The sequence below is a fragment of the Tupaia chinensis genome, unplaced genomic scaffold (assembly GCF_000334495.1).
Source record: "Tupaia chinensis unplaced genomic scaffold, TupChi_1.0 Scaffold143986_1, whole genome shotgun sequence".
NCBI classification, from domain to species: Eukaryota; Metazoa; Chordata; class Mammalia; order Scandentia; family Tupaiidae; genus Tupaia; species Tupaia belangeri.
In genome coordinates, this window is record NW_006203837.1 from 64,426 (window position 1) to 90,374 (window position 25,949).

The 25,949-nt window shown below is 34.7% G+C and overlaps 3 protein-coding genes across 3 annotated transcripts; all 3 read right to left on the bottom strand.

Moving 5' to 3' along the window:
• Positions 1–3,553: 3,553 nt before the first annotated feature.
• Positions 3,554–4,492, bottom strand: LOC102483350 (olfactory receptor 4K14). Its single transcript, XM_006165673.1, has one exon. The coding sequence runs from the start codon at positions 4,490–4,492 to the stop codon at positions 3,554–3,556; it is 939 nt and encodes a 312-aa protein (XP_006165735.1).
• Positions 4,493–11,394: 6,902 nt separating this feature from the next.
• Positions 11,395–16,410, bottom strand: LOC102483763 (olfactory receptor 4K3-like). Its single transcript, XM_014583019.1, is given in 3 exon segments — positions 11,395–11,508; positions 15,485–16,197; positions 16,200–16,410. Coding segments are annotated over 3 exon segments (1,038 nt in total).
• A 7,583-nt stretch (positions 16,411–23,993) lies between these two features.
• LOC102484162 (olfactory receptor 4F17) lies at positions 23,994–24,932 on the bottom strand. The gene has a single exon (XM_027767179.1). It carries the CDS (start codon positions 24,930–24,932, stop codon positions 23,994–23,996), a length of 939 nt encoding a protein of 312 aa, XP_027622980.1.
• Between the last annotated feature and the right edge of the window lie 1,017 nt (positions 24,933–25,949).

The window sequence follows — 25,949 nt, forward strand, 5'->3', positions numbered from 1 at the left end:
GAAGTTAAATGCCTATGACTGGCAGCCTGAGATGGGGATCATTATTCAAATGATTATTGAGAGAGTACCCTCCCAAAATGAGGAATCCGGAACTGTTACATGAAGGTTACAAAATGACTGTTGTCCATTTGCCTTCCTTTCATCTTCTTATCTGCACTAATTGCTATGAACTTCCCTCTTATGGCTGCTTTTGTAGTGTCTCAAAGATTATGGAAATTCATGTCCTCATTGCCAGTGGCTTTCATGAATCTTCTCTCTTTCTTTCTCTCTTTCTTTTACTCTTTCTTTCTTTCCTTCTCTCTTTCTTTTCTTTTTCTTTTGGTATAGGGCATGTGTGCTTGCCAGACAGAGACAGAGAAGAGAGAGAAATTAAAAAATAAACCTCCCTCCCAAGGGGATGATCATGCCATGGTCCTTTCTCCTCCACTCTTCACTTGGGATTTTGGGCATATACACATACATGCGCTTGACATGATTTTCAAGCTGCCAGATGAGGGACTAGAGTTCTGAAGTGGAAATGTGAGATCCAGTGCTCTATGCCATCTGCTGGCCCTATTCAAAGTCATCTGAGGTTCTATATACATTTTAAGATTTTTTTCTAGTTTTGTGAAATATATCATTGGTTATCTAATAAGATTGCATTCAGTCTATAGATCACTTTAGATAAGTGTGGATATTTTAATAATATTAGTTCTTTTGATCCATCAGTATAGGATGTCTTTTTTGGTTTGCCTTGTAAATTCCTCTCATTAGTACTTAATTCTTGTAGTAGGAATTTTTAACATCTTTGGTTAAATGTATTTTCAGGTAATTTATTTCATTTTATTTTTGTAACTATTGTAAATTGGACTGCTTTCTTAATTTCTTCTTCAGCTTATACTTATATTCTGAACTTGAAGGAACATTCCTTATTTGTAAAATTAGCAGACTTAAATACTAAAAAGTAGTTTGTATTAATATATGTGAATACAAATGTTCATAGTATGTTTATGCATAAATAAATTGTATATGTGTAATTATGCACACATATACATGTGTATAATGTTTCTTAAAATACAATTTACATGCAGTCAGATTGTGGTGTAGTGGTGAAATACGATGCTCTGAGAGCCTTCCTATGTAGAAAGATTTCAGGTTTGTGTCTAGGGACATCTCTGAGTATTTCTGGCATGTGTATGCCAATATCCAAGGCCAGATGACGCACAATTTGGGGACTATTATAAAAGAATTTAAGATAATACTCATAACAAAATAGCATATTTTAGATGGTCAAGAATAATAACTACATTTTTATTTCTTTAACTAGCCAGAAGGCATGTGCACTCATTAGAGAGAGACAGAGACATAGAAAGAGAGAGTGAGAGAAAAGCAAGAAAGGGGTATACCCTCCTTACTTCCTTCTCCTTACTCTCTCTCTCTTTTTGGGATTTTGGAAATGCACACATGTACATCCAGCATGTTTATCAAGGTGCCAAGTCTAGAACTGCAACAATGCACTTGGTCATGTGGGATCCAACTGCTTTAGCTACCTGCCTTAACCACGAGACTGGCTGAGTTTTTATAACTGGTCATTTATTGTATGTGTTCTCATATTAAAAGAAATAAAACTATGTGCCATGTTTTGTTTTAAGATTTTTATTGTTGATCCTTACAACACAATTTCAGTCCACTTAATTCACAATTCTGGAAGAAAGAAAGAAACAATTACTTGTGATTTGAAGCTTTTAGGACAATTTTTTAGGTGCTAAAATAATTTACTTATTTTTGGGACCACCCAGGTGATTAAGGCACTGGACTCCAACATGACCAACTGTCGTTCAAGTTCTGGACCTGGTGGCTTGCTTTCTCACTTTCCTTCTCTCTCTCTGTCTTTCTAGTGAACACATATGCCCTATAGTAAAACTTAATAAATCCAAAAAACAGAAAAACCCCAAACACCTAATAATAAATAAAATTAAATAATTAAAAAAAGAATTTACTTAAATATACTATGACAAATAACTGTTATAGGCATTTTGATTAGAAATTTTGCTTTCTTTAATGTTTTTTCTTTTCTTTTCTTTTTTTTTTCAGTGAGGTTTTTGCTGTAGGGAGCGTGTTCTTGCTAGAGAGACACAGAGAGAGAAACAGAGAGACATAAAGCAAGAAATCACCCCCCCTAGGGAAGATAGCCACACTCCAATCCTTTCTCCTTCATTCTCCTCTCAGGATTTGGGGCATGCACACACCCAGGCCCAGAATGAATTTCAAGCCATGGGGTCTGGAACTCTAACTGTGGTAGAAATGTAGGAGTCCAGTGCCTAACCACTGTGCGGCCTGCTGATCCATGTTTCTATTGACTTAAGAAGTATTTTAGTGAGTGAATTAGTCATTAACAACTGTATTATAAAATGTCGTTTCAAGAAAAACCAGATGGAGCATGTTCCCTGCCTCAAAAACATTATTTTTTGAATTTTTTACAAAAATGGCTAATAATTAAAAGCATAAATAATACTTGAGGCTGAGGTAACTAAGCAAAGTATCATTCAGATTTCTTACGTTTTACTTTGAGAAACAAATAAAGAGTAACTTCCACTATTGTACCTTATGCAGTTTATCACTTTTACTTTTTCCACTTCATTTTTCCCTATATTTATCCCACTAGTATTAAGGTATGAGTCTAGGTAAATTAAAAATAGTAATTCCGTTGCCTTTTGATGTAAGGTAAGTGAAGGTCAGAGGGTACTTGAACATATTAAAGAAACATTTCTTTTTCCCAATGGGGTTGAGCATTGAACATTCCAAAGAAGTTCATTAATATGCACCCATCAGAATGATGTACGCCATTCTTGAATGGGTAACATAATATTTTAATGTAATTTGTTCCCTGCCTCAAAAACATTATTTTTTTGAATTTTTTACAAAAATGGCTAATAATTAAAAGCATAAATAATACTTGAGGCTGAGGTAACTAAGCAAAGTATCATTCAGATTTCTTACGTTTTACTTTGAGAAACAAATAAAGAGTAACTTCCACTATTGTACCTTATGCAGTTTATCACTTTTACTTTTTCCACTTCATTTTTCCCTATATTTATCCCACTAGTATTAAGGTATGAGTCTAGGTAAATTAAAAATAGTAATTCCGTTGCCTTTTGATGTAAGGTAAGTGAAGGTCAGAGGGTACTTGAACATATTAAAGAAACATTTCTTTTTCTCAATGGGGTTGAGCATTGAACATTCCAAAGAAGTTCATTAATATGCACCCATCAGAATGATGTACGCCATTCTTGAATGGGTAACATAATATTTTAATGTAATTAAATACATAAGAAGATTTATTGGATAATTCCTTTACAGAGAAGAACTATTAATTTTTTGATTATTGGGAAACATTTCTGAATTGTCTGCTGGTTTATTAAGCTATGTTAAAACTCTTGAGTGATATAAATCCTATTTCTATATCTAGAGTCAGGAATAACATGTAGACATAAACTTTATGACCTGAATTCTCAAACTATTTTGTAAGGACAATAGATTCGCAATCTGAAACACATATTGAAGTTTCCTGCTGTTAAAATCTAACCTTGGGATCCACGTAGTAGTTTCTAAATCTCTTCAATGAATTTTTCATCTCTTTATTTCTTAGGCTATAGATGGCTGGATTCAGGAGAGGTGTAATAACAGAGTAGAATACAGCAAGAAACTTGTCCACCCAAGGAATGCTCAGTGGCCACACGTAGATGAAGATGCAGGGCCCAAAAAAGAGCACCACTACAGTGATGTGGGCAGTGCAGGTGGAGAGAGCCTTAGACGCAGCAGTGTTAGAGTGTTGGCAGACAGTGAGAAGAATGTATGTGTAGGATATCAACAACAGAATGAAGCAAGTCATGGCTAGAACCCCACTGTCACCATTCATTAATATTCCCAAGGTAGAGGAATCCATGCATGCAAGTTGTATTACCAGAGGTATATCACAGAAGAAGCTATCTATTTCCCTGGGACCACAGAAAGGCAGCTGTATAATCACAACCATTTGACTCAAGGCATGCACAAAACCAATGATCCAATAAGTCACCACCAGTGCAATGCACCTTTTCAGGCTCATAATGGTAGAGTAGTGAAGTGGTTTGCAAATGGCCACATACCGGTCATAGGCCATTACCACAAGTAGAACCATCTCACCACCTCCAACAAAATGCACAAACAGGATTTGGCACATGCAGCCTCCAAAGGAAATTGTCTTGTTCTCCCTGAGAAAGTCTGTGATCATCTTAGGAGTGGTGACTGAGGAAAGCCACAGGTCCACAAAGGACAGGTTGGCTAAGAGGAAGTACATGGGGGAATGGAGATGGTGGTCAATGATGATTAAGGTCACAATGAGAGCATTTCCAAATACAATGATCAGGTAAAGCAGTATGAATACCAGGAAGAGAAAGTGCTGCATATTCCAAGAGTGGCAAAGTCCCAGAAGCACAAATTCTTTCACTACAGACTGATTTCCTTTATCCATTTTATCTCATATGTCCGCTAAAATAACCTAGCAAGAAGTGTAGATTTTCAGTTAGTGGAATGAGAAGGGGCACTTAATGTTTAGAATTTGTGTTCACCTTAACATCTAGCATCTACATTTGATACTGAGTAATATAATTGTAATAGAAATCTTGGCCAAAAATATATCATGTTATGCTCCAAAGAGAAGTTAAATGCCTATGACTGGCAGCCTGAGATGGGGATCATTATTCAAATGATTATTGAGAGAGTACCCTCCCAAAATGAGGAATCCGGAACTGTTACATGAAGGTTACAAAATGACTGTTGTCCATTTGCCTTCCTTTCATCTTCTTATCTGCACTAATTGCTATGAACTTCCCTCTTATGGCTGCTTTTGTAGTGTCTCAAAGATTATGGAAATTCATGTCCTCATTGCCAGTGGCTTTCATGAATCTTTTGATTATAGTCTTAATTTTTTTAGTAGCTGTGAAGTCATTCAGAAGTAGGTAGTTTAGTTTCCATCTATTTGTGTACTTTTGAGGATTTTTCCTGAAATTCATATCGAGTTTAATTCCTTCATGGTTGGAGACGATGCTGGATATAGTTTCTCTGTTCCAAATCATGGAGTTTCGTAACTATGATTGTTCTGAATTCTTTCTCTGACATTTTGGTAATGTCTTCTGTTTTTTCAAGAGATGAAGGAGATTTCTTGTGTTCTTTTGATGGAGACATATTTCCTAGAAGCCTCCATTATCCTTGTCCTTAAAACAGAAAAGGACATAACAAGGAAGGAATACAATAGACCAATATCTATGCTGAATATAGATGTAAAAATTGTCAACAAGATACTCCAAATTGTATCCAACAACATATGAAGAAAGATTATACATCATGACCAGGTAGACTTTATTCCAGGGATGCAAAGCTGGTTCAACATATGCAAAACCATAAATGTAATACACCATATTAATAGAAAGAAAGATATAATCAATTAATTTGCTGCAGAAAAAAGCATTTGATAAGATACAACATTCCTTCATGATCAAGAATCTCAGAAAAATTGGCATAGAAAGATCATTCCTCAACACAATAGAAACTATCTATGAAAACCCCATAGCTAATATCATCCTGAATGTAGAAAAATGCTAAATACTGGTACAAGACAAGGATGCCCTCTTTCTCCACTTCTTTCAATATAGTACTAGAAGTCTTTGCCAATGCAATCACAAAAGAGACTAAAATAAAAGACATTCAAATAGAAAAAGAAGAGGTGAAATTATCTGTATTTGCAGATGAGATGATTGTATATATAGAAGACCCAATGATATCCATGAAAAAATCCTGGAAGTAATAAATGAATACAGTAAAGTTTCAGGGCACAGAATAAACATACAGAAATCTATAGCAATTCTACATATGAATAGCAGAAAACCTGAGATAGTACTGAAGAAAGTAATTCCATTTACCATAGCCACAAAAAGTATAAGATTCATAGGAATAAATCTAACTAAAGAAGTTAAAGACCTCCACAAGAAAACTACAAGAAGCTAAAGAAAGAAATTAAAAAATGACACAAAGAAGAGGAAGGATGCCTCATGTTCCTGGATTGGAAGAATTGATATAATTAAAATGATAATTTTACCCAAATTAATCTACAATACCAGAGACATTCTTCACATATCTAGAAAAGACAATCATAGAATTTGTCTGGAATCATAAAAGACCTTGTATTGCCATAGAAATCCTGTTCAAAACAAGTGGAGTGGGCAGTATCTTACTCCCTGATCTGAAAATATAATATAAAGCTGTGATAATCAAAACATCATGGTATTGGCAAAAAAAATAGACATGTGAACCAATGGAGACCCCAGAAATAAATGTACAAACATACAACCAACTGATTTTTGACAAAGACTATCAGTCAATTCAGTGGGAAAAAGAAAATCTCTTTAGCAAATGGTCCTGGAAAAACTGGATATCCACCTGCAGAAATGTGAATCTAAACCCCTACCTCTCACCACTAACAAAAATAAACTCAATCACATTATTTGGCTTACGAAATAATGTGATTGAATGTATAAAAGAAAGTGAAATAAAAAAAGAAAAAAGAATAAGCTAAAGGTTAACATTTAATGGTATCGATTTTTTACTAAATAAACATTGTACAGAGTTGAAGTCATCAAATTAGGAAAAAAAAACCCATCAACTCAAAGTGGATCAAAAATCTAAACCTAAGACCTCACACTATAAAAGTACTGCTGAAAAACACTGGGAAAACTCTGGGAGAAATTGGGGTAGGCAAAAACTCCTTAAATAAGACCCCCAAAGCACAGATAATAATCTCCAAAACAGACAAGTGGGATTACATTAGATTAAGAAGTTTCTGCATGCAAAAGAAACAGTAATTAGTGTGAATCGACATCCCTTGGAATAGGAAAATATTTTTGTGAACTATGCTTCAGATAAGGGACATTAGAACCAGAATGCACAGGGAACTCAAGTGGTTTACCCCCCAAAAAGATGTTCAACCCAACTGAAAGATGGGAGAAGGAGGTGAAAAAACAACTCGCTAAGGAAAACATATGAATAGCCAAAAGGCATATGAAAAAATGCTCAACATCCTTCATCATAAGGGAGATGTGGATCAAAACCACAACGATATACCACTTAACCTCAGTCAGAATGACTAAGATTAAAAATACAAAAAATTGTAAGTGCTGGCAAGGATGTGGTGAATGGGGAACTCTCCTAAACTGCTGGTGGGAGCGGAAATTGGTCCATCTACTTCAGAGCACAACACAGAGATTCCTCAAAGATCTAGAAATAGAACTACCATATGATTCATCAATCCCATTCTTTGGTATCTACCCAAAGGACAGAAGAATGCTTAGTAGAAAAAGTGCTTGCACATTGGTGTTTATTGAAGCATTATTTACACTTGCTAAGACATAGAACCAACCCAAATGTCTATGAATGGAATGAATACATTGAAGAAAAGTGGGACGTATACTCTATGGAGGGACCAGCAGTTGTCATAATGAAATACTACTCAGCCATAAAAATCAAGACCCTGGCTTTTGACAGAAAGAGGATAAATGTGAAATATTTACTGCTGAGTGAAGCAAGACAGGCTATGAAGGGTAGACATTGTATGTCTCCACTTAATATATACTGTCTACTCTTTATGGCTAAAACTGAATGACTGGAACATATAGGAACATAGAAAATGGTTGTAGATACCAGATATAGTGTGGGAAGATAGTAGGTGAAGGAGGAGAGTCTGAGGAAAGACATTAAGAAGAAAAATAAATAGACAAGACTTTTATGGAACAAAGAAATGGGTTATTATTTGTTAATTAAGTATATTGTATCATGAGAAATGTATTCATGTTGGAGCACTTTACAAACCAGGTGACATGTGTGATTAAATGTATAAAAGAAATTAAAATAAAAAAAAATCAGACTTTTATTTTAAAAAATGATTGTTCTGTTACCAAGTAATTAGCTTTGGCTACTTGTGCAGTAAAAAAGATCTGGATTAGTGGACCACTGGAACTGTTACACTAAATAATTAACATTTAGTTCATATACTTATGAAGATGATTGGGAAAATGATGTTGAAATCTAATGCAAATGACAAAATATAAAATTGCAGCATCTCTGTACTTTTCTTCAGAATCTCATAATCTTAATGTTTTAAGTTTAGTATTTTAAAATATGTTGGGAAAAATCATATAGAGAGAAACTACATAGAAGTATATAAAGCATGATGATTTAGATTTAAAGCCAAGAACATAACTTATCAATTAAAATCTGCAATTCAATAGACTTTATTCAGTAAACTAAATGAATTAGACAAAAAAATCTGCACAACTGTGGCTCATATATTACATGCGCTCTATAGCAAAAGCCTCTCCAGCGTAATTAGTGTGAATCAACAACCTTTGGAATGGGAGAGAATTTTTGTTAACTGTGCCTCAGAAAAGGGACTGATAAACAGAATACACAGCTTACCCAGAAGACAATGATTAACCCAATTAAAAGATGAGAAAATGAGCTGAATAAGCAACTCTCTAAGGAAGACATATGAACAGCAAAAAAGGAATATAAAAAATGCTCAACATTCCTCATTGTAAGGGAGATGGAGATCAAAATCACAATAAATTGGAAAAATGAAAAAAAATACCTAAAAATATACATAAAACAAAATGTGCCAAAAGCTCTCAAACTTAAAAAAGAATATTACTAATTTTACTACCTTATTCTATGAGTTCACTGTATGTAGAGTACAAATTTCAAGGCTGATTGTAAAAATTTTAATGTACATCTAAGTATTACTTGTAAGAAAAATATATATGGTCACCTTTCTTTAAAATACTCACTACTTAAATTTCCTTTAAATTAACATATGATATTCAGAAATCCTATAGGTTGTATGATACAAAGGTCATATAAGACAGATCTCTTGCTTTACAGCACTGGAAGAAAAACTTTTTCATCCTTCTCTTTCACACTCACACAGAAAGGATTATTAATATTTTTAGAGGAGCTATTAGAGGCAATATTTCATCCTTAAAAAAGCACCTTTGGAATTCTTACTTTTAACTCAGAATTCTCACAATGTTCAGTAATAATTCTGGGATGGAGAAATGAAAAACTTAGGTAATGTAGAAAAACTGAATTGCTCTTCTAGGAGGCATAAAGTACAGCAGCATAATGCGATTCAGGTTTATAAGCCAGGCACAGAAATTGGATAGTGCACCATCTCACTCCCAGGTGAAATTCAAAGTGGTGAACTCAAGAAGTGAAAAGTAGAATGGAACTTAGAAGGAACTAGAGTGAGGATGGGGGATGGGGAAATGGTTAAAAGTTACAAAGCTTTATTTAGATGGGGAGCAATTATTTGATTTCCCAAACAGCATGGCACTATGCTAAAAAAAGCATTATATATTTTAAAATCCGAGTGTAATTTTGAAAGTGTCACCAGACATTCCAGTTAAAGCCCTGGAAATAGCCAGTATTTCAAATTTCTGCTGCAAGGCAACAGATATCATTGAACTTATACAAATAACGATTGTGCCACAAAATAAGAAAACCCACAAATATTTGCCAATTCCAAAGGAGTAAGGAGGGATATGACCAGAAAGCTACAGTAGATCTCAAGAAATCCAACAGAAGCTCTTGGAAAGATTGTCTGGTATGATAAACAGTTCTGCATGGCAGATGAGTAAAAAAAGTCACTTCCTAACAGGCCCCCCAAATTTTCAAATATTGGTACTTAAAGGAATAGTTGGATGGTGAGTCCCAGACTTGACTCAGTAGTGTTGAGGGCTTTTTAGAAGTTTCTTATAAAAGGTTCGAGCAAAGTCAACTAAATCGTTTAGTATTCTTAAGGGGCTTTGTACAAATAATAGACCAAATTGAGTCTAAATTTGTTATGATTTTTGTAAATAAATTAGTTTATACCTCTTTGGTAAAAGGGAAATGGACAGAGAATAAAATGTTTCAAAGAAAATTACAGTGCACTTATTACTAGATTTTACCTTTCTCCATATCTGTGTTTTCAGGTTTTAGAATCAATTATTGTTTGAAAGGGTCCAGCAAAGCCAACTAAATCAATTAGCATTCTTAAGGGGCTTTGTACAAATAATAGACCAAATTGAGTCTAAATTTATTATGATTTTTGCAAATAAATTAGTTTATACCTCTTTGGTAAAAGGGAAATGAACAGAGAAAAAAAGTTTCAGAAGAAAATTACAGTGCACTTATTACAAGATTTTACCTTTCTCTGTATCTTTGTTTTGAGTTTTTAGTATCAACCTATTGCTTGAACAGAATCCTAACCTTTTTCGTGACTTTAAGTCTTAAGCAAATTTACCTGAAAATTGCTAGATTTTGACTTATGAAAGCTAAAACTGTCGTTCTTGAAATAAAAGAAAAAAACATAAAAAAACACATATATAATGAACACAGTAAGTTATATGACCTCAGCCAGGTGCTAGTTTATAGTATGGTCCTCCTACTCACTGAGTTTTATGCTTAAAGACAGAAGTGTTCATAAATATGTTTATATCCACTGTACTTGCTATTGAAAGTATTTAGATTACTTAAGATCTTTTGTGAATCAATAAAATGTAGAAAAAAATCAAGCTATAAATCGCTATTAGTCAAGGATATTATTGATAGTTGACTAATATTAATGAATATTGACCAATATTGACTTGTTAATATTGTTGATCAGTACTATGGTATATTTATACAATCAAATTAATGTAGTCATTAAAATAAATGTATGATCTCTATGTATAAAAATGATGACGATAATAAAAATACCTATAACTGGAAAAAACTAAAAGCTAAAAAGGAAACCAAAAAAACTATTAAAAATATAAATAAAAGTGTCACCAAAAATAATAAGTAAATGAAGCAAACATGTTAATTGGCTTGATTTAATTATTTCCTGTTATTTACAAATATCAAAAAGCTCCATAAATAAATATAATATATACTTCATAAATAAATTATACTCCATACATAAATATTATTATTGTAAATTAAAAATAAAGTATAGCAACACATTTTCCACTTCTAATCATTCCATAAAAGTTGTTTTCTGTAATAACCTTAAAACTCCATTTTTCAATATTAACATTTTTAGTATGAAAATTCTATTCTTAGAAAATTGAATGGATTGCTTGAGGCTTAGCCTGGCTGAGGTACCCAACAAGAACTCCAACTTTTTGTGAGTAGCTCATACTGTCTTCCATTTTCCCTGAGCTTCTGAGTTGTAGTCCTATTTCTGTAGTAATCTCATTACTCACAGGGTATGCAGCCCTTTTTGCTTCTCCTTGCTAAAAGTTATCTTAGCATACAATATTTCTCTGATATAAAAAAAGATATTATTTTATTGTATGTACTGGATCATTGGACGAGGATAGCTGAACGCTGCTCATCTCGACTAAACGTCACAGAACTGTGATCTCCCAAGCAGATCTGAGATCCACCATAAGGCAGTGGGTTAGGGTGGTACGTGCACTGTTAGAGAGACCATAGAAATTGTGGTAGGAATAAGACAGCAGGAACAACCAGTTTTCTCTCCTATGAAAATGTTACTAAAACTCTTCTCAACTCCAAACATTGTAAGCATACCTAAAATAAATGCATACAAATATTTTAAAAATTATTTTAAAAAGGAGAGTAAAAGAGATGGAAAGACTTACTGAACACAAATTACTTAAAAGATCAGACTCTCCTTTAGTCTTCTGATGTGTGCTTGAGATGACCCTACTATTTGGTGGCGACCGTATCTTAGAGAGTGCTTTTCCTGGGTCTGACATATATTCACCATCTGGAGGAGTCCCTTGGGTGAAATTTGCCTATTGTATGTTCTCGATAGAATAAAAATTATATTTATTTCTTTATTTTTTTACCTTGGACATCTATTAGAGAATTTTATATTATGAGTGATGTCACCTTTTGTATACAATGGAAAGCGGCACAGGGAAATCAAAGAAATTCCTATTAGTAAGCTAAGTGTTAAAAATTAGTGCATTTAAACGAGATTATTACTTTTCTGTAAGCTTGATCTATAACATGATGTATTGTAATTAGGCTCAATGATAGTATTAATTACATTTGTAAATCATATACTGAACAGTGGGATATATGACTGACAACCAAAAATTCATGTGTGTATGGAGTAGCCTAAACATGCAAGGTTGTTCAAACAGGTAAATAATCTCAGTGAGTTTTTCTGATCTGTTTTCATAGAATCTGTGATTCACCAAGCTCCTAACAGTTATGTACTGGGTATGGAAGTATTAGGATATTTTCTGATTAAAATACAAAAGACATCGATATTAGTTTATCACACATTTATTTAGAACATTAAGATTATACAACTTTATTGTGGTAGGATGAATATATAATAAGCTGCCCATATTTTAAGTGTACAATTTGATAAGTTTTGACTTATGTATCCAATCATGAAAGATCATAACAATCAGAATAGTCAACATATACCTCATAACAACTAGAATAGTCAACATATGCCTCAGATCTTAAAGTTCCTTTGTCCCTTGATAATCACTCTATTCAGTCCCTCCACAGACACCACTAATTTGTGTTCTACTACTCTGTAATAGTTTGTTTTTCTAACATTATCTATAAATGAAATCAAGGAGTTGGTATTTTGGAGGGGATGAGATTCTTTTTTTTTTTCTCCTCACATTTATTGTGATGTTTACTATATTGACTTGTGCAGCGGTGGAGCATTTTTTGTTGCTGAGTATTGTTCCACAATAAGTATATCAATGAATTCGGTTACTGATTCAGCAACTGAGATGTTTGTGTTCTTTCCAGCTTTTGTATGACAGTTAAGGTGCTATGAACATCTGTACACAAATTTTCACGTGACTTGAGTACTTATACAATTAATGGAGACTTGTTTTGTGGCTCAGATTATGGCCAAACTTACATGCTTTCTCCATTTCTCTCTCTGTTTGGGACTTGGGAATACACTGACATGCACCTAGCATGTTTATGAAGATGCCAAGTCCAGAACTGCAGCTGTGCAACTAGCTATGTGGTATCCATTGTTTTAGCCACCTGCTTTAGCCTTGAGTCTGACTTATAACTAACTTTTTATATCTGGTCATTTATTGTGTTTGTTCCCATATTAAAAGAAATAAAATTGTATATGTTCCATTATTTTAAGACTTTTATTGTTGACCCTTAGAGTAAAATTTTAACCCACTAATTCACAATTCTGATAGACAGAAAAGAACTATAATTTGTGAATTGCAACTTTTAGGAAAATTTTTTAGATGCTAAAAGAATTTACTAGTATATACCTTGACAAATAAATGTTAAAGCTACTTTGGTGGGACAAATTAACTTTGCTGATTTAATAGAATATTTTATTGAGCAAATTAGTCATTTATTTTTTGAGGTTTTTGCTGCAGTGTATGTGTGCTTGCCAGAAAGACAGAGAGACAGAATGTGAGAAATCACCCCCCAGGGGAGATGACCATGCTGCAATCCCTTCTCCTCCATTCTCCTTTTGGGATCTTGGGCATGCATGCACATGCACCCTGCCTGAGTTTAACCACTGGGTCCAGGACTTGAAGAATGGTCGACTACATGGGAGTCCAGTGACATAGCCATTATGTTAACTGCTAGTCCCACAAATTAGTCATTAATCAGTGTATTATATACTGTAGTTTCAAAAAAAAATTCAGTAGCACAGGGTTCCTACCTTAAAGAGCTTATGTTTGACTTTTTACAAAAATGGTAAATAATTTAAATCCAAAACAATTTTGAGGTTTAGCTAACTAAGGGAAGTATCTTTGGAATTTTTATTTTCTTCTTTAATTGAGTTAGTGAAAAACAAACAAAAAGTTACCTCCACTATTATATCTTATGCAGTTTATCACTTTTATTTCTTCCTCTTCACTTTTCTCTCTTTTTTTTTTTCCAAAGGCATTTAGATATGAGTCTAGGTTATTTAAAAATAGTAACTCAGTTGCTTTTTAATGTAAGGTAAGTGACAGTGAGAAGGAACTTGTAAAAATTGCAGAAACATTTCTTTTCCCATTGGGTTGAATGAGAAGTTAAAAGAAGTTCGTTAAGATACTACTCATCAGAATGAATGTACACCATTGTTGAATGAATAACAGAATTTTTTCTTTTATCTGATTTTTTTGAGTTAAAAAATTGTTTAATACATTTAATCGCCGCGGCTTGTAAAGTGAATTTTTCTAGCATGAATACACTGCACACATTATCATATATGTTATCAACAGATAATCCTCTATTGGTCAGTCGCTTCAATTTCTTGCCTCTCTACTTTTCTCCTTGACTCTCTTCCTGTCACATTCCCACACCTCCCACCCTCCTTCTACACTGTTTCCATCATCCACAACCATTCTCCATGCTTCTGTTTCCTCCAACGCTTCATTTTTTGCAGTAGAGTGCAGAAATTTGGCATATATTAAGTGGGGAAATACATTGTCTCTCTTTTATGGTCTGGCTTGCTTCACTCAGTGATCAATCTTCCATATTCCTCCACTTTGGATCAAATGCCATGGTCTCATTGTTTTTTATTTTTTTCTGAGTAGTATTCCATAATGTTTGCGTACCACATTTTTTATTTTATTTATTTTAGAGAGATTTTTGGTATAAAGTGTGTGCACTTTCCAGAGAGACAGAAAGACAGAAAGTGAGAAAATGCCCCATGGAGGGATGGCCACACTGTGAACTCTTTCCTCCATCCTCCACTTGGGATCTTGGGCTAGCACGCACATATGCTTGTCATGAGTTTTAAGCCCCTGGGGGTCTGGGACACAAACTGCAGTTGACTATATGGGAGTCCAGTGACATAGCCATTAAACCATCTGCTAGTCTTATGAGCCAGGTGGGTCTTTTTAAATACCTTCATCTGTTCTTGGACATTTAGGTTAGTCAGAATATCTTTTCTTTTTTTTTTTTTCCGAGATGTTTTTTGCTAAGGGGGTGTGCACTACTCAGAAAGACAAAGAGACAGAGAGACAGAAAAGAAGAAATCACCCCCAGGAGTGATGGCAATGCTGCAATCCCTTCTCCATTCTCCTCTCTAGATCTTGAGCACGCACACACATGTGCTCGGCGTGAGTTGAACTGTACTGGATTGGGGACTTGAACAGTAATCGACTACATGGGAGTGACGTAGACATTACACCATCTGCTGGTCCTCGGGAATCATTTTTAATGTAAACACACAGGAAGATTTATTAAATAATTTATTCCCAGAGAAGAGTTACTTGCTTTGGAGTTAACAAAAATATTTCATGGTGATCTGTTGATTAAAAGATGCTGAAACTTTTGAATGATGTTAATCTTACTTCTATAACTAGCACAAGCAATAACATACAGACATAAATTAAATTACTTGAATTCTCAACCTATTTTAGAAGATGAATATATTGTCATTTTAAAGTACTCATGTTGAGGCTTTTTGGTTTTCAAAACTAACCTTAGATTTTATGTAATAGTTTCTGAATCTCTTCATTGCATTTTTCATCTCTTTATTTCTCAGGCTATAGATGGCTGGATTCAGGAGAGGTGTAAAAACAGAGTAGAACACAGCAAGAAACTTGTCCACCCAAGTAATGCTCAGTGGCCACACGTAGATGAAGATGCAGGGCCCAAAGAAGAGCACCACCACAGTGATGTGGGCAGTGCAGGTGGAGAGAGCCTTAGACGCAGCAGTTTTAGAGCGTTGGCGGACAGTGAAAAGAATGTATGTGTAGGATATCAGTAACAGTACAAAGGTGATCATGCTTAGAACCCCACTGCCAGCATTCAAGAATATTCCCAAAGCAGAGGAATTTATGCAGGCAAGCTCTATGACCAGAGGAATATCACAGAAGAAGCTGTCTATTTCTCTTGGACCACAGAACGGCAGCTGCATAATTAAAACCATTTGACTCAAAGCATGCAGAAAGCCAGTGATCCAGAAACTCACCACCAGCCCAATGCACCTTCGTAGGCTCATAATGGTAGAGTAGTGGAGTGGTTTGCAGATGGCCATGTACCGGTCATAGCCCATTACCAGAAGCAGCACCATCTCACCACCTCCAAAAAAATGCACAAAGAAGACTTGGCACATGCAGCCTCCAAAGGAAATAGTCTTGTTCTCCCTGAGAAAGTCTGTGATCATCTTAGGAGTGGTGACTGAGGAAATCACAGGTCTAGAAAGGACAGGTTGGCTAAGAAGAAGTACATGGGGGAATGGAGATGGTGGTCAGTGATGATTAAAGTCACAATGAGAGTATTTCCAAATACAATGATCAGGTAAAGTATATTAAACACCAGGAAGAGTAAGAGCTGTATATTCCAAGAGTGGCAAAGTCCCAGAAGCACAAATTCTGACACTACAGACTGATTTCCTTCATCCATATTATCTCGCAGGTCCACTAAAATCACCTAGAGAGAAGGATAGATTTTCAGTTAGTGGAATAAGGCAGGGTGTTTAATGTTCAGTTTTGGGTGTTCACGTTGTCATTTAACATATACATTTGACATGGCAATATGTAACTGTAATGAACAATCTGGTCAGACACTTATGGTTTATGCCTGGATGAGAAACCGAATGACTAAAATTGGCTGTTTAAAAAAAAGCCTGTTGGGGATCGTTACTCAAATGTTTATTGAGTGGGTAGAATAAGGAAAGCAGAACTGAAAGAGGAAAGATTAAAGAATTTTTGTCTTGTCACCTGCAAACTAGATTTGGTCTGCTAATTAAGTAAAAAGGATCTGAGTGGGGCCCCACAACTCTTACACCAGATAACTAAAATGTAGCTCATACACTTAGGAAGATTATTGAGGATGTGGTCTTGAAATCCAGTAGAAATGCTATGATACTCAATACAATGTCTCTTTATCTCTTCTACAGAATGTCACAAACCTAATGTGTTTAGTTTAGAAATCTAAAATATATGTTGGGAATCTCTTTCAGAGAGAAACTACATAGAAACTCATGCAAATATTGTCTGCTGTGATGATTTGGGTAAGAACCAAGAATATAATTTATCATTAATTAAAATGTGCAATAACATGTTATTAATTCAGTAAACTAAATGAATTAGAAAACAGTCTCTGAAGAGTCACATTAACTCAAAATCAATGAAAGTGAACCACCATTCAGACTTAAATTCTCACTTCATGAACTCTAAATGGAGCCAAGGTTATCAACAGGCAATAATTACCTTAAACTATAGGAATGCATGATTAGAAATCTCTTGACTTTAAAAAATTATAATCTGACCATCGAAGATACATTATTTATCTTTTTAAAGATAGGAAAAAGTTACAGACCTGTGTAGGAAAGTGCAATTTTGACTGTAGGTGCTGAATTTACATGGGGTTAAAATGTCAGTGATCATAGTTCCTTACCTCTGCATATAATAAAGATATCGCTTGCATTGATCCCTAACTGGAATTTTTTCTGAAGCATGATATTGCAAAGATAATTGTCCATTTCTCTTCCCCCATTATTAAAGCTTTCTTGAATATAATAATGATATCGCTTGAGTTTATCCCTAAGTAAATTGGAGAATTTTCTGAAGCATGATATTGCAAAGATAATTGTCTATTTCCGTTCCCCCTTTACTAAATTTTTCTTGACACTGTTTCACTTCAATTTCGCCTCTCCTTCTATGCTTTGAAATCTCCAGGGTGGTACTAGGATATTGTGTGAACACAGCAAGCTATTACCACATCTCGAGTCTGAGTTGCTCTGGTCCTTATTGTGAGAACTCAGAGCATGGGTTCAGATTGAAAAGAAATTTTCCTAAAGAAATTAGATGAAGCACATATTTATTGTGGAAAAGGAGACATGATGATAATCTCAAATTACAAATAAACATATCCTCCAAAAAGATATTTAACTAATGTCTAAAGAAAATATCTTGATTGTACACCTGACATATTTATGCCTCATAAGAAACAAGTAATCTGACATTATTTTGAAACTTAATTTTTTTTTAAACCAAACCTTTTCATGAGAAAATTTCAATATTTGATTTCGTGGTCATTGGCATAAGTTATGGAGAAGATAAAAGCAATAGGTGGTTTTCAAGCACATTTAAGAAAGATTTTTTTTTTTTTTTGAGAGGTTTTCACTATAGGGCACATGCGCTCACCAGACAGAGAGAGACAGAGAGATAGAAAGCGAGAAATCACCCCCCAGGGGGGATGGCCACACCATAATCCCTTCTCCTCCATTCTCCTCTCGGGATCTTGGGCACGCACGCACATGCGCCCGGTGTGAGTTTAAGCCACCAGGTCCGGGACTCGAACCACGGTCGACTACATGGGAGTCCAGCAACATAACCATTACGCTAACTGCTGGTCCCAAGAGAGAATTTTTAAAAAAGATGAACATGTATTGCTCCTGAGAAGCAATTTACCAATACAACTTAATATTGCTTTTTAAGTTATTTTTAAAAATTGTAAATATTTTATAATATTTGTGTATTAATTATATTGCTTTATTAATTTTAGTCTCATAACTAGGATAATAGCAGTAGACTTTTTATTACCAGGGAGCATATGCACTCACTGGAGAGACAGAGACAGAGAGAGAGGAGAGGGAGAAAGGATCTTCCGATAGTGTATGATCACACCACAACCTCCTCTCTTCCATGTATCCATCTAGTCGGGATTCTACGTATAAACACACACACACACACACACACACACGCACCATACACACACGCACCATAAACACAGGATGTTCGCACAGTCTAATGGCGAGTCCAAGACTTGACTCAGTAGCATTGGGAGCTTTTTAAAGTCTAATCTGAAGTTCCTTATAAAAGGGTCCAGCAAAGCCAACTAAATCAATCAACATTCTTAAGGGGCTTTGTGCAAATAATAGACCAAATTGAGTCTAAATTTATTATGATTTTTGCAAATAAATTAGTTTATACCTCTTTGGTAAAAGGGAAATAGACAGAGAAAAAAATGTTTCAGAAGAAAATTACAGTGCACTTATTACTAGATTTTACCTTTCTCTGTATATTTGTTCTGAGTTTTTAGTATCAACCTACTGCTTGAACAGAATCCTATCCTTTTTCTTGACTTTAAGTCTTAAGCAAATTTGTCTGAAAATTGTTGGATTTTGACTTATGAAAGCTAAAACTGTCGTTCTTGAAATAAAAAACAAAAGCATATGTATATAATGAACTCAGTAAGCTATATAATCTCAGCCAGGTGCTACTTTATAGTATGATACTCCTACTCACTGAGTTTTATGCATAAAGACAGAAGTGTTCATAAATATGTTTATATCCACTGTACTTGTTATTGAAAGTATTTAGATTAGTTAAGATCTTTTGTGAATCAATAAAATACAGAAAAAATCAAGCTATAAATCGCTATTAGTCAAGGATATTATTGATAGTTGACTAAAATTAATGAATATTGACCAATATTGACTTGTTAATATTGTTGATCAGTACTATGGTATATTTATACAATCAAATTAATGTAGTCATTAAAATAAATGTATGATCTCTATGTATAAAAATGGTGATGATAATAAAAATATTTGTAACTGGAAAAAACTAAAAGCTAAAAAGGAAACCAAAAAAATCTATTAAAAATAAAAATAAAAGTGTCACCAAAAATAATAAGTAAATGAAACAAACATGTTTATTGGCTTGATTTAATCATTTCCTGTTATTTACAAATATCAAAATACTCCATAAAAATATAATATATACTTCATAAATAAATTATACTCCATACATAAATATTATTATTGTAAATTAAAAATAAAGTATAGCAACACATTTTCCACTTCTAATCATTCCATAAAAGTTGTTTTCTGTAATAACCTTAAAACTCCATTTTTCAATATTAACATTTTTAGTATGAAAATTCTATTCTTAGAAAATTGAATGGATTGCTTGAGGCTTAGCCCGGCTGAGGTACCCAGCAAGAACTCCAACTTTTTGTGAGTAGCTCATTCTATCTTCCATTTTCCCTGAGCTTCTGAGTTGTAGTCCTATTTCTGTAGTAATCTCATTACTCACAGGGTATGCAGCCCTTTTCACTTCTCCTTGCTAAAAGTGATCTTAGCATACAATATTTCTCTGATATAAAAAAAGATATTATTTTATTGTATGTACTGGATCATTGGACGAGGATAGCTGAACGCTGCTCATCTCGACTAAACGTCACAGAACTGTCATCTCCCAAGCAGATCTGAGATCCACCATAAGGCAGTGGGTTAGGGTGGTACGTGCACTGTTAGAGAGACCATAGAAATTGTGGTAGGAATAAGACAGCAGGAACAACCAGTTTTCTCTCCTATGAAAATGTTACTAAAACTCTTCTCAACTCCAAACATTGTAAGCATACCTAAAATAAATGCATGAATGCATACAAATATTTAAAAAATTATAAAGGAGAGTAAGAGAGATGGAATGACTTACTGAACACAAATTACTTAAAAGATCAGACTCTCCTTTAGTCTTCTGATGTGTGCTTGAGATGACCCTACTATTTGGTGGCGACCGTATCTTAGAGAGTGCTTTTCCTGGGTCTGACATATATTCACCATCTGGAGGAGTCCCTTGGGTGAAATTTGCCTATTGTATGTTCTCGATAGAATAAAAATTATATTTATTTCTTTATTTTTTTACCTTGGACATCTATTAGAGAATTTTATATTATGAGTGATGTCACCTTTTGTATACAATGGAAAGCGGCACAGGGAAATCAAAGAAATTCCTATTAGTAAGCTAAGTGTTAAAAATTAGTGCATTTAAACGAGATTATTACTTTTCTGTAAGCTTGATCTATAACATGATGTATTGTAATTAGGCTCAATGATAGTATTAATTACATTTGTAAATCATATACTGAACAGTGGGATATATGACTGACAACCAAAAATTCATGTGTGTATGGAGTAGCCTAAACATGCAAGGTTGTTCAAACAGGTAAATAATCTCAGTGAGTTTTTCTGATCTGTTTTCATAGAATCTGTGATTCACCAAGCTCCTAACAGTTATGTACTGGGTATGGAAGTATTAGGATATTTTCTGATTAAAATACAAAAGACATCGATATTAGTTTATCACACATTTATTTAGAATATTAAGATTATACAACTTTATTATGGTAGGATGAATATATAATAAGCTGCCCATATTTTAAGTGTACAATTTGATAAGTTTTGACTTATGTATCCAATCATGAAAGATCATAACAATCAGAATAGTCAACATATACCTCATAACAACTAGAATAGTCAACATATGCCTCAGATCTTAAAGTTCCTTTGTCCCTTGATAATCACTCTATTCAGTCCCTCCACAGACACCACTAATTTGTGTTCTACTACTCTGTAATAGTTTGTTTTTCTAACATTATCTATAAATGAAATCAAGGAGTTGGTATTTTTTGGGGGGAGGAGAGGCTGTTTTTTTTTTTTTTTTTCTCCTCACATTTATTGTGATGTTTACTATATTGACTTGTGCAGCGGTGGAGCATTTTTTGTTGCTGAGTATTGTTCCACAATAAGTATATCAATGAATTCGGTTACTGATTCAGCAACTGAGATGTTTGTGTTCTTTCCAGCTTTTGTATGACAGTTAAGGTGCTATGAACATCTGTACACAAATTTTCACGTGACTTGAGTACTTATACAATTAATGGAGACTTGTTTTGTGGCTCAGATTATGGCCAAACTTACATGCTTTCTCCATTTCTCTCTCTGTTTGGGACTTGGGAATACACTGACATGCAGCTAGCATGTTTATGAAGATGCCAAGTCCAGAACTGCAGCTGTGCAACTAGCTATGTGGAATCCATTGTTTTAGCCACCTGCTTTAACCTTGAGTCTAGCTTATAACTAACTTTTTATATGTGGTCATTTATTGTATATGTTCTCATATTAAAATAAATAAAACTGTGTATGTGCCATTATTTTGTTTTAAGACTTTTATTGTTGACCCTTAGAGCCATATTTTAACCCACTAATTTCTGGCAGAAAGAAAAGAACCATTATTTGTGAATTGAAGCTTGAAATATTTAGTAATATATACCTTGAGAGAGAACTGTTATAAGCACTTTGGTGGAAAAAAGTTAGCTTCTACTGATTTAATAGAATATTTTGGTGAGCAAATTAATCAATAAACAATGTAATATAGTTTCAAGAAATACCTGGGTAGCACAAGGTCCTTGTCCGAAAGAGGTTATATGTGACTTTTTACAAAAATGATGTATAATTTAAATCCTAAACAATTTTGAGGTTTAGCTAACTAAGGAAAGTATCTTTGGACTTTTTATTTTCTTCTTTAATTGAGTTAATTAAAAACAAACAAAAAGTTACCTCCAGTATTATACCTTATTCAGTTTATCACTTTTATTTCTTCCTCTTCATTTTTCTCCTCTATTTTTTCCAAAAGGCATTAAGGTATGAGTCTAGGTTATTTAAAAATAGTAAATCAGTTGCTTTTTGATGTACAGTAAGTGAGAGTTAGATGGAACTTGTCAATATTGCAGAAATGCTTTTTTTCCCCCATTGGGTTGGGTGAAAAATGAAAATAAGTTCATTGAGATACTACTCATCAGAATGGATGTACATCCTTGTGGAGTGAAAGACAGAATTTTTTTCTTTCATCTGATTTTCTTGAATTAAAAAAATGTTTTATACATTTAATCACTTTACATCACCATAGCTTGTAAAATAAATTTTTCCAGCATGAATACACTGCACACCAGTATAGTTAAAGATATCATGTATGTTATGAATAGATAATCCTCCATTGGTCAGTCCCTTACATGTCTTGCCTCTCTATTTTTCTCCTTGACTCTCTATCACACTCCCACACTTCCCACCTTCCTCCCACACTGTTTCCAGTATCTACAACCATTCTTCAAGCTTCTGTTTCCTCCAAAGCTTCAGTTTTTGAGGTAGAGTGCAGAAATTTGGCACATGATAAGTGGGGAAATACAATATCTCTCTTTTATAGTCTGGCTTGATTCAATCAGTGATCAATCTTCCATATTCCTCCACTTTGGATCAAATGCCATGGTCTCATTTTTTGTTTTTTTTTTTTGACTGAGTAGTATTCCATAGCGTTTATGTGCCACATTTTTTTTCTTTTATTTATTTTAGAGGGATTTTTGGTATAGAGTGCGTGCACTTTCCAGAGAGACAGAAAGACAGAAAGTGAGAAAATGCCCCATGGGGGGATGGCCACACTGTGAACTCTTTCCTCCATTCTCCTCTTGGGATCTTGGGCTCACATGCACACATGCCTGTCATGAGTTTCAAGCCCCTGGGTTCTCAAACATGAACAGCTGTTGACTATATGGGAGTCCAGTGACAAAACTATTATACCATCTGCTGGTCTGATGAGTCAAATGGATCTTTTTTAATACCTTCATCTGTTCTTGGATATTTGGGTTGATCAGAATATCTTTTTTTTTTTTTTTTTTGAGAGGTTCTTTGCTATATGGCATGTGCACTCGCCAGAATGACAGAGAGAGACAGAGAGACAGAAAGCAAGAGATCACCACTCCCGGGGGGGGGACTTCCCTGCCACAATCCCTTCTCCTCCATTCTCCTCTCGAGATCTTGGACACGCAAAGACAGCACCTGGTGTGAGTTTAAGCCAGTGGGTTCAGGACTTGAACTGCAGTCAATACATGGGTGTCCAGCGATGTAGACATTATGCCATCTGCTGGTCCCCAGTATCTTTTCTATGTAGTTAAACACATAAGATTTATTAAATAATTTATTCCCAGAAAAGAGTTACTTGCATTGGAGTTTACAAAAATATTTCATGGTGTTCTGCTGACTGATTAGGAAATGCTGAAACTATTGAGTGGTATTAATCTTACTTCTATAACTGGTGCAAGCAATAGCATGTAGACATAATCTAAATTACATGAATTCTCAACCTATTTTAGAAGATTAATATATTCTCATTTTAAAGTATTCATGTTGAGGCTTCTTGGTTCTAAATATTAACCTCAGATTTTATGTAATAGTTTCTGAGTCTCTTCATTGCATTTTTCATCTCTTCATTTCTCAGGCTATAGATGGCTGGATTCAGGAGAGGTGTAAAAACAGAGTAGAACACAGCAAGAAACTTGTCCACCCAAGTAATGCTCAGTGGCCACACATAGATGAAGATGCAAGGCCCAAAGAAGAGCACCACTACAGTGATGTGGGCAGTGCAGGTGGAGAGAGCCTTAGACGCAGCAGTTTTAGAGCGTTGGCGGACAGTGAAAAGAATGTATGTGTAGGATATCAGTAACAGTACAAAGGTGATCATGCTTAGAACCCCACTGCCAGCATTCAAGAATATCCCCAAGGCAGAGGAATTTATGCAGGCAAGCTCTATGACCAGAGGAATATCACAGAAGAAGCTGTCTATTTCTCTTGGACCACAGAACGGCAGCTGCATAATTAAAACCATTTGACTCAAAGCATGCAGAAAGCCAGTGATCCAGAAACTCACCACCAGCCCAATGCACCTTCGTAGGCTCATAATGGTAGAGTAGTGGAGTGGTTTGCAGATGGCCATGTACCGGTCATAGCCCATTACCAGAAGCAGCACCATCTCACCACCTCCAAAAAAATGCACAAAGAAGACTTGGCACATGCAGCCTCCAAAGGAAATAGTCTTGTTCTCCCTGAGAAAGTCTGTGATCATCTTAGGAGTGGTGACTGAGGAAATCCACAGGTCCACAAAGGACAGGTTGGCCAAGAAGAAATACATGGGGGAATGGAGATGGTGGTCAGTGATGATTAAAGTCACAATGATAGTATTTCCAAATACGATGAATAGGTAAAGTATAAAAAACACCAGGAAGAGTAAGAGCTGTATATTCCAAGAGTGGCAAAGTCCCAGAAGCACAAATTCTGACACTACAGACTGATTTCCTTCATCCATATTATCTCGCAGGTCCACTAAAATCACCTAGAGAGAAGGATAGATTTTCAGTTAGTGGAATAAGGCAGGGTACTTAATGTTCAGTTTTGGGTGTTCACGTTGTCATTTAACATCTATCTACATTTGACATGGCAATATGTAACTGTAATAAAAAATCTGGTCAGACACTTATGGTTTATGCCCGGATGAGAAACCGAATGACTAAAACTGGCTTTTTAAAAAACAGCCTGATGGGGTTTGTTACTCAAATGTTCACTGAGTGGGTAGAATAAGGAAAGCAGAACTGAAAGAGGAAAGATTAAAGAATTTTTGTCTTGTCACCAGCAAACTAGATTTGGTTTTCTAATTAAGTAAAAGGGACCTGAGTGGGACCCCACAACTCTTACACCAGATTACTAGAATGTAACTCATACACTTAGGAAGATTATTGAGGATGTGGTCTTGAAATCCAGTGCAAGTGCCATGATACACAATACAAAGTCTCTTTACTTCTTCTACAGAATGTCACAAATCTAATGTTTTTAGTTTAGTAATCTAAAATATATGTTGGGAAACTCTTTCAGAGAGAAACTACATAGAAACTCATAGAAATATTGTCTGCCGTGATGATTTGGTTAAGAACCAAGAACATAACCATTTATCATTAATTAAAATGTGCAACAAAATGTTATTCATCCAGTTAAGTAAAGGTATTAGAAAACAGCCTCTGAAAAGCCACATTAAGTCAAAATCAAAGTGTACCACCACTCAGACTTAAATTCTGACTTTATCAACTCTAAATGGAGCCATTATTATCAACAGAAAATATTTACTTTCAGCTATAGGAATGTATGATTACAAATCTCTAGACTTTAAAAAATAACCATCTTCTGACCATTGAAGATACATTAGTTATCTTTTTAAAGATAGGAATAAGTTATAGACCTGTGTAGGAAAGTGCAATTTTGACTGTAGGTGCTGAATTTACATGGGGTTAAAATGTCAGTGATCATAGTTCCTTACCTCTGCATATAATAA